Here is a 9,256-nt window from a genome sequence, read left to right on the forward strand (position 1 = left end):
TTTAAATGAAAACTGTGGATTCCTTAACACGGTTAACTTTTTGAATTTAAATCTAATTTCCTTGTTCTTTGCATACATACTCTTAATTAACCAACATAAAGTACATAATGTAATATGACAATATATGATGTATTACCTAAAATATATAATAACTGAAAGAATAAATCATTTTAACAATAAAGAGGAGATTTTTTTTTTTTTTTTTTTTTTTTTTTTTTTTTCATGAGACGGATAAAAATTGCTGAATATAGTTAAATGTTCTATTTCTGTTGTTTGAGAGCATTTAATTGGGTTCAATTTTCATAGGCTAAAGCATTTGGTGTCTTTAATGTAGTTACAAATACAACTGAGATGTAAGACAGCAACACGATTTTAATTAACTAAACTGCCTAAATTATAAAGCTGTTTATATGCAGAAGGGAAAATGTATTAATAAGAAATGCTCTTGATTTGGAGCTATGCCTTACAAAAAATCATAGATTTGGTAAATATTGAAAAATACTAGACTTTCTATCCAAGAAGCATACATTTTTTTTTTCTGTCTGACTTCTTAATTCTGTTATTTGGCATTTCAGAATGATTTTCATTTTTTTTCTTCTAATACCAAAAATTATCCTGACGGAATAAAAATGATGAATTTATCAAATAATGCTCAAATGTCTAAATTCCTGTAATGAAACAAATATGTATGAAATAGGCTTTTGAAATTATGTACAATTTATATACCTTTTATTATACACATATATATTATAAAATGTTTTGTATTCTTTACTTGATCAGAACAATCAAGTGAGAAAACTATCTTATCTGAACGATGTCATCATTTGCGTCACTCTCAAGAAGAACTCAAAAGGGAAGCAGATAGCCTCAGTAAACAGATGTCTGTAAGTGTATAATTAACTGTTTATAGTCCAGTAATGCTTGAAAGAATCCAGTAGTTATCGAAAATAATCTCGAGGATAGCCCTGATTTTTATTGCCTTTTTTTTTTTTTTTTTTTTTTTTTTCAGATCTATGCCTCTTTTCTCCAGCATATGAATTGTATGATAAATAATAAAAACACCAGAAATATTTGTAAGCGCAAAACTAGTGGAATAAAAGAAAGAAAATCCGAAAAAATTCAGATTTTAATGTCGCACAAGAGGATTAAGGTTTTTATGCTCTCGCTAAGCATTGCAGGTTATCAATCTGCAAAATTATAGCAAATCACTTTTTAAACTATTACCGCCAAATATTATCGCCATGTATTATATTAAAAAAACTAAATAATGAAGAATGTGCATGAACGTTTCTCGCATTGTGAAGAACTACTCTTTATGATTAGTAATCATAAGAGTGATGATGATTACTAATCATAAGAGTAGGTACTTAATGCCATCAAATTTTGAATAGCGTAGTTCTCCAACCGAACATGGATACTTGGAAGGTATGCTGTTTTGCTGTCTTTAAATACTTTGCGATATTGCTCTGAATTGAATTTGATGTGAAGTGCGAAGAACATGATAATTAATCAATAAAAGTAACACAAAACGTTAAAAAAATTCCCTTTTGGGCGCAATATAAAATTTGAAAACTTTCAGATTTTTCTTTTCATTTTTTAACGTTTTGTGTGTTACCTTTACTAATTAAATATCACGTTCTTCGCACTTAAATCATAAAATTCAATTCAACAGCAATATCGCAAAATATTTAAAAGAGCATAGCATATCTTTAGAATTTCCGATATAGAGTCTTGCGCGTTGGAGATAAAAATGTCCCCCCCCCGTACAGTGCTACCATTGCTCGCTTTGAAATCGTTTAGTTTATTAATCAAAAATTCGTTGAAGTGTGACAAAATATGAAATCGGTAATGAAGCAAATGTCAAATTCAAATTAGAGCTTCCACATGTCCATATTCTATGGAAGATTACGTTATTCAAATTTTGATGGCTCTACGTACCGTTGTTTTATCACAGTGCGAGAAACATACGTATATTCATGCAGATTCTTCATTATTTAATTTCTTTAACTATAATACAGGGCGATAACTTTTGGTGGCAACAATTTGAAAAGTGAAACAACGCTTATAGAATACTAGCGGGCAAGCCCGCCAGCTGAGCGGGCTGAAGCCCGCTTATCATTGTTCGTTTTTAAAAGATATCCTATGTTAAATTTGGCCGGTATTGAAAAGTTGAACCGAACTACCATTTTTTAGCGGCATTCCGCGGGCTTCCCCCGCTTTTTTCACCTATGCATCCAGAAGTTACCGCATACACTATACATATGCGGAAAATCACGAAAACACCCATGCTTCCAGCCCTTTCGCGGATATTCGAAATTTGGACCGAAATACCAGTGTTCAGCGCTTTTGGGCGGGAGCCCGCCCAAAACAGTGTTCACGTGTGCATGCAAAAGATACTGCGTACACCGTACACATGCGTAAAATCACGAAAACACCCCTCCAGCCAGCCCGCTGCCGATTCGAAAGTTGGACCGAAATACAATTTTTCAGCGATTTTGCGCGTGCTGTGCCCGCTTTCAGCGATTTTGCGCGTGCTGTGCATGCTGAAGATGGTGCATAAACGATACACATGCGTAAAATCACGAAAACAAACATGGAGCCTGCCTGTTCACCGGTATTCGAAAGTTGGACCGAATTACCAGTGTTATGTGGCTTTGCGCGGGCTCTGCCCGCTTTATTCACATATACACCCAGAAGATACTCCATACACTATACACATGCGTAAAATCACGAAAACACCCATGGAGCCAGCCAGTTCGTCGGGATTCGAAATTACCGCATTACCAGAACCGCATTACCAGTATTCTGTGCCCGCTTTATTCACGTATGCATCCATGAGATACTTTATAAACGATACACATGCGAACAATCACGAAAACACCCATGCAGCCAGCCCGCTCGCCGATATTCGAAAGTTTGAGCGAACTACCAGTGTTCAGCGGTTTTACCCGGTATCCGCGCGCTGTATTCACGTATGCATCCAAATTTTATATACAGTACCCCGGAATTGGAAAGTAGGACCGAAATACCAGTGTTCAGCGATTTTGTGGAGCGGGCTGCGCCCGCTTTATGCACATAAGCATGGAGAGGATACTGCATAAACGATACACATGAGTTAAAGCAAGAAAACACCCGGGGAGCCAGCTCGTTCGCCGACACCGAAAGTTGGATCGAACTACCAGCGTTAAGAGGTTTTGAGCAGGCTGCGCCCACTTTTATCACATATGCATCCAGAAATCACTTTATACACTATACACATGCGGAAAATCAGGAAAACACCCATGCAGCCAGCCCGCTCGCAGAGATTCGAATGTTTGACCGAACTACCAGTGTTCAGCGGTTTTACCCGGTATCCGCGCGCTGTATTCACGTATGCGACCAAATTTTATGTACAGTACCCCGGAATTCGAAAGTTGGACCGAACTACCAGTGTTCTGTAGTTTTGCGCGGGCTGCTCCCGCTTTATTCAAGTATGCATGCAGAAGATACCGCATACACGTTACACATGCGAAAAATCCCGAAAACACACATTGAGCCAACACGGTCGCTTGGATTCGAAAGTTGGACCGAACTACCAGTAATCAGAGGTTTTGAGCGAATTTCGGCCGCTTTATTCACTTATGCATCCAGAAGATGCTGCGTACACGAGGCACATGCGTAAAATCACGCAAACACCCATGGACCCAGCCCGTTCGCCGGGATTCGAAATTAGGACCGAACTACCAGAGTTCAGCTTTATTCATTTATGCATCCAGAAGACACTGCATACACAACAGATATGACAAAATCACAAAAAACATGAGTGTAGCCTGCCTGCTCACCGGGATTCGAAAGTTACCGTATACCATCTCAAAGGAGCAAAGAAAAATCTTTAATCTAAAAAAAAAAAAAAAAAAGTGTGAATTTAATTTTTATTGGTGCGAACTTATTTAAAATATCATTTGCATTAAAAGATAATATCTAAATTAAGTGCACGTATCTAATAACATAAAAAAATATATTATTCCAAAAAATCAAATTTATTATTAAAAAAATAACAACATATTTTTAAAAAATAGCTTTTTCAGATTTTTTAATTAATATCCCAGCTGATTAAAGTTGTACAACTTCAAGAACGTCATCATTTAAATTTAATGTAATATAATAACTTTTATTCAATATCAATAAAAGAATTAACGTGACAATCATCCTAACCTGAAATTAAAAAAAAATTGTGAAAAGCAGCTGTTTATTTAAAATGCCTACATTAACGAAATATTTTTAAAATACAGTTAGGTAACATGCAATCGCGTGCTTTATTCAACTTTAGAATATAACCTTGATTTGTATCTGCGGCGATTCAAGAAACTGTTGCAATCGGAAAAATAAGCCCGAAAATTAGCGTTTTCACAGTTTTTAATTAATATCTCAGCTGATTAACGTCCTACGAAGATGAGAATGGTATCATTGGATTCGTAGAATTTTTTGGAATCCGCAGACACCTGCCTCGAATTCCAACTCAGCGCCGTTCCATAGATATTTAAGAAAAAAGAAATTGACACGTGACCTTTCGCCAGCACAAATCTCGAGCGGAAGCAATTGTCATCCCCCCGGCGCTTTCGAAAAAGCAATTTTATCTCAGCTAATTCCGAGACGGTTGCCACTCCGAAAAATGAAATAACGTTTTCGCAGTTTTTAATTAATAACTCCGCCGATTATTGTCGTACGAAGATAGGACCGGTATCGATGGATTCGTTGATTTTTTTCGAATACGGGGATATGCGTTTCGAATCGCAACTCGGAGCCGTTCCGCAGATATTCGAGAAAAACGAATTTGGCACTCGGCCAAATCCCTAAAATAGGGGAAACCCGTGAAAGAAAGTGCAAAACGTAGGGAAATGTAGGGAGAAAATCAGTTTTTAATTAATATCTCGGTTAATTAAAGTCGCACGAAGATGCCGATGGTCAATCCGGCGAGCCACGGGCATTCTGAATCCAACGGTACCTTCCGCTAAGCTCTACACCCAGCCGTTCCCGAGGAGATGATGTTACAAACACACAAACAGACAGAGGCACACAGATTTTAATAGTATAGACGTGAATAGACGCAAAATGCCAAAACGAAATTAATAGTTTTTCTGGGCAAATTGCCCCTTTGGACTAATAATAATAATACAAAGAAATCATAAACAGTAATAATAATACAAACGAAAAATTTAAATTTATACTTATTTTACATTTGAAATCTGTAGGCTGGTACCTGAAAGATGTTGTTTTTAATAGCTGTAAATGCAATTTTGTTTACAGCTAAAATATTTAAATTTAAGATTAATATACGTTTCATGTAATTCTATGAATTAACCACTAAATAATTTACTTTTAATCTTAATCCGAAAACTGAAGCGTCACCAGCTATCTGCTAGCAAATTAAATTTACTGTTTGAACCAACATGGAAGCATTTTCTGCCTAACTCTAATCAGGCCTGGCGTACAAATAGACAGCGACAAAAACACGATCTACTAATTAATCTATTCATTCTGTCTTTTTTCATTCAAAAGCAGTCCTGCACATAAACTTAGTCCAAATCTTTTTGTCTCTAAAACTATGAGCACCGTATTTGCAATAAGTGCTTAGCTAATATCTATTCGCTTGCCTTACAAAATTGCTTCAGGAGCCCCGAGTTTGAGACCAATGCTCTGTATGACTGCTTAACGGTATGAAAAGGATGCAAGTTAACCTTTTGCTGGATTCCGAAGTACTTTATTTCTTGTATTTTTCTAGAAATACAAATTTTTATTCAAGTAACAGAATGAATAATTATTCTACTCATTTTTAAATGCATGAGTTGTATCCAATTTAATTATTTTTTACCAGTTTCCTCTTAGTTGTAATTTTGCGTTTATGTAGCATTAATTTCCTAAGAAAATTCCTTGTTAAAAAAGGGGGGTTAAGAGAGTACATAACATTTATGTCGTTATAAAACCTTTCATTTTACAAAAGACTAATGTATTTCTGTGATTCTTTGGCACCACTGATCCATAGAATCATACCTATCAAACGGCCAACTAAACAAGCGGTAATTCGAAAAACTGATTGCATTGGATTTTCGGGGTTTTCCCCATGTGCAACGTAAATATGAATCAAATTTCGTAGTAAATTTCTTTACGAAGGTGTTCTTATCTTAGACATATAGCCCTCATGTGCTTTGCCTTATTAGCCAACTAATCAGATGCAACAGCTAGTGTGGCCAAGTATTTAGGGTACTGTACTACTAACTGATTCCGAGTAAAGAGAATTAGCATTTGAATGTCAATAATATTATTGGATTCAACATCGAACTTTTTTTTAATAAAGCTTTATTTGTTCTACCTGCAACTTACTTAAAAATTTACAAACAGATCCTTAATCGAAAAACTCATATTGTCAGCTGTAATTGTAGTTGTCACATACAAGTTGAACTGCAAAACTTGAAACTTTCTTCTTATTTTATGCACTATCCCTAATTTTTTTGCATTAGTAAATTTAAGGAATCTAAGATTAAATCATTATGAATAATCCTGTACTTTTATGTAAATAAATAGTTTGGAACTTGTAACTAAGTGCGATTTCTTTTCTAGGAATTACTCAAATGCAAAAGAGAATTAGAGGAAGAACGACTGAAGTACCAGCATTCCATTGACCGCTTAAAAAAGTGCCTTCAGTTGGGAAGGTAACAACGTGTAGTTAATGTTCCGGATACTGTTGGAAGCCATCTTGTGCTCTTCTGAAATACAGTATTTGATGGCAATTCTTTGAAAATTGTCGGTGATGCCCCAGAAGGCAACAAAAAGTATCTCGACCTCACCGAATTGTATATGCAGAGACATTCCGCAAATTTTTAACCTATTATGCCTAGTCTGTATTTTTGTTCCTTATTGTTTTTTACATACATTTGTTTCCCTGAAATTCATGCAATTGCAAGTATGTCTAGGACCAAACAAAAACCCTTATTCTAAAAGGGACCATTTCAAAAGTATTTTAACATACAAGTATATTCTAGTGGTTTTAAACTAGTCTCGTTTCATGACAGCTGAACGAACTTTTCACAGTTGACCCTTTGTATAAAATGTATTATTTCTGGTACATATTTAAGTGTCATTTATGTAAAGGAACACACTGTCATGAAATCTTTTTCCTTGTTGATATCATCGTACAATTTTGTGATTTACCTTCATGTTTTGCACATTGATACATATACTTGCGCTGTTATATTTATATTTTACTTTATTTAGGTTATAAGAAATTAAATGTGGTACATTCAAAACTTGTTGATTGCATTTCTTTTCAGAGTCATTTTAATTAAATCTATCAATTTATAAGCAGGACGAACGGTTTCATTTCATATAATAATTCTGCAGTAGATTTTATATAGTTCCATGATAGATTTTATAGAAATTATTAGAAATTTTAAAACATTCTGCAAATTTCATAAGAGGAAAATGGATTTAAAGCTAAGCATAACGCATGCAATAGGATTGGTTTTAGAAGGTTTTTTTGACTCTGAAGTAAAATACTTTATTTTTCAGTTTTACCAAATAAAAGGGCTGTCTAAATATAAACATAAATTTATGCGCTGAACTTTATTCACTGAACAGAGAGAAACATGAGCACTATTTTTCCATGTACTCACCTGCCACTGCAAATCACGTGCTCTTAACTCCCCTTCCAAAAAATATTTAATTCCAGAAGATTAAATCTTGACTTCGTGATGATCCATTCTTGCACAGCATCAATAACCTGCTCTTTATACCTGAATTTTTTCCCACCTAAAAATTCTTTAAATAGACTGAAAAGGTAAGTCATACACTGTAAACTGAGAGAGACGTTCACCTCTAACGTGATTTTTAAATCAGGAAAGAGGAGAAACACGCCAGAGTAAAACATACAATTAGGCAAAGCAAAAAAAACCCTTGTGTTTAGCATAGATTTTAGATAAAGCAATCGATTTTAAGGGCAAACAAGTACAGCTGCCTCTTCATCAGGAGCAAAGAAATCTGCAATGAAGGAAAAGCCACGGTTGTATCTATACCAAAAATTTTATTAGCTTAATTTTTCAATTTTCGTTACTATTTCGGCCTACGGATGGCGCTACCTTCTCGTTCATTTTACTGCTTTTAAGTACAGGTACAACCGTGGCTTTTCCTTCGTTGTGTACTTCTGGCAAGTGCATATAAAATTGAAACGATGCAAAGAAAATTAGCGTGGCCCCTGCGCAAGAATGACACGCAAGATCGTGAAGCGCTCCAAAATTATGTGTCATGATAGCTTAGAGGTAAAGCTCACGGTAACAAGATTTAACATCTGGGGTCGCGAGTTCGAATCCCATACGCTTTTTCCACCCTGTCTGCAACTTTCTATTCTCGGCGGGAGCGTTGCTCATTTTTCATCACTCTTGCTTTAAAAATAACCTAATGACTCTACAGACGAAGCAGACTTAATGCCTTCATAGTGTAGTGGTCAACACGGTGGGCGCGTATTCCAAAGATGCGTGGTCCCCCATCATAGTACTTAACACGTACTGCTGTATTTCGCTTTTAGCGAAGCATTCAACGCTTGCGAAAAACAATTACCATCACCTTAGGGCACAATCTTGCCATGCTAACCGGTAAAGGTCTAATAGACTAAATGCTGGTAGTCACCGGTCACGGTCCACTGTCCATCGTTGCAGATTAAATTTCTCCTGATGAAGAGGGACCTGTACCTGTTTGCCCTCGAAATCGACAGTCTTGACTAAAATTTACCCCAAACACAAGGTTGTTGCCTTGCCTAATTTTATGATTTTTAAGTCTGGAATAAATAGGAACTGAGTGTCACCTTTTTTCAACAGTGTTGATTCACTGTGCAATACTGATGTGAACATACTGCTCCGATATGTTGCTTACAATTAACACGATAATGGAAAACGAAATTAGCAATACTGTTGACGAGTTTAAAAATGCATGTGCTTGCCAACTGAGTCCTGATCGCATTGAACTCTGTGCAAGATTGAAGGAAGAAAATTTCTATATTTATTTGAACGTCTTTCACACTCATCTTTGATACTTGGTTTGATAAGGTAAAACCCAGTAAGTAGTAAACCAGTAGTTCCGGGTTCTACGCACTGGTGATTAAAAAAAAAAAACGACTAATGGACTGCTTTTGAGTAAACATTGCGGAGAAGACACTTTTAATAAGCTTCTAGTAGGTGAAGTGTTTAATATTAATCTAATTCAAAATGAATTTAATCGAGACAACTTT

At 35.7% G+C, this 9,256-nt stretch overlaps 1 protein-coding gene and 1 non-coding gene across 4 annotated transcripts in view; both read left to right on the top strand.

The window, feature by feature from the left end:
- LOC118188610 (uncharacterized) overlaps positions 1 to 7,283 on the top strand; it is a 236,205-nt gene extending 228,922 nt beyond the window's left edge. For all 3 annotated transcript variants that reach the window (XM_035359100.2, XM_035359098.2, XM_035359099.2), the window contains 2 exons: positions 781 to 884; positions 6,598 to 7,283. In XM_035359100.2, the coding sequence (XP_035214991.1) occupies positions 781 to 884; positions 6,598 to 6,693 (200 nt within the window). In that variant the 3' untranslated portion in view covers positions 6,694 to 7,283. The remainder of the gene's footprint in view (positions 1 to 780; positions 885 to 6,597) is intronic.
- Positions 7,284 to 8,170: 887 nt separating this feature from the next.
- LOC118188613 (U6 spliceosomal RNA) lies at positions 8,171 to 8,272 on the top strand. Its single transcript, XR_004758133.1, has one exon. It is a non-coding gene; the product is annotated as a U6 spliceosomal RNA (small nuclear RNA).
- The last annotated feature ends 984 nt before the right edge of the window (positions 8,273 to 9,256 follow it).

The sequence above is a fragment of the Stegodyphus dumicola genome, chromosome 8 (assembly GCF_044657685.1).
Source record: "Stegodyphus dumicola isolate Sdum_Otavi_A_Nest chromosome 8, ASM4465768v1".
In the NCBI taxonomy this organism is placed as follows: domain Eukaryota; kingdom Metazoa; phylum Arthropoda; class Arachnida; order Araneae; family Eresidae; genus Stegodyphus; species Stegodyphus dumicola.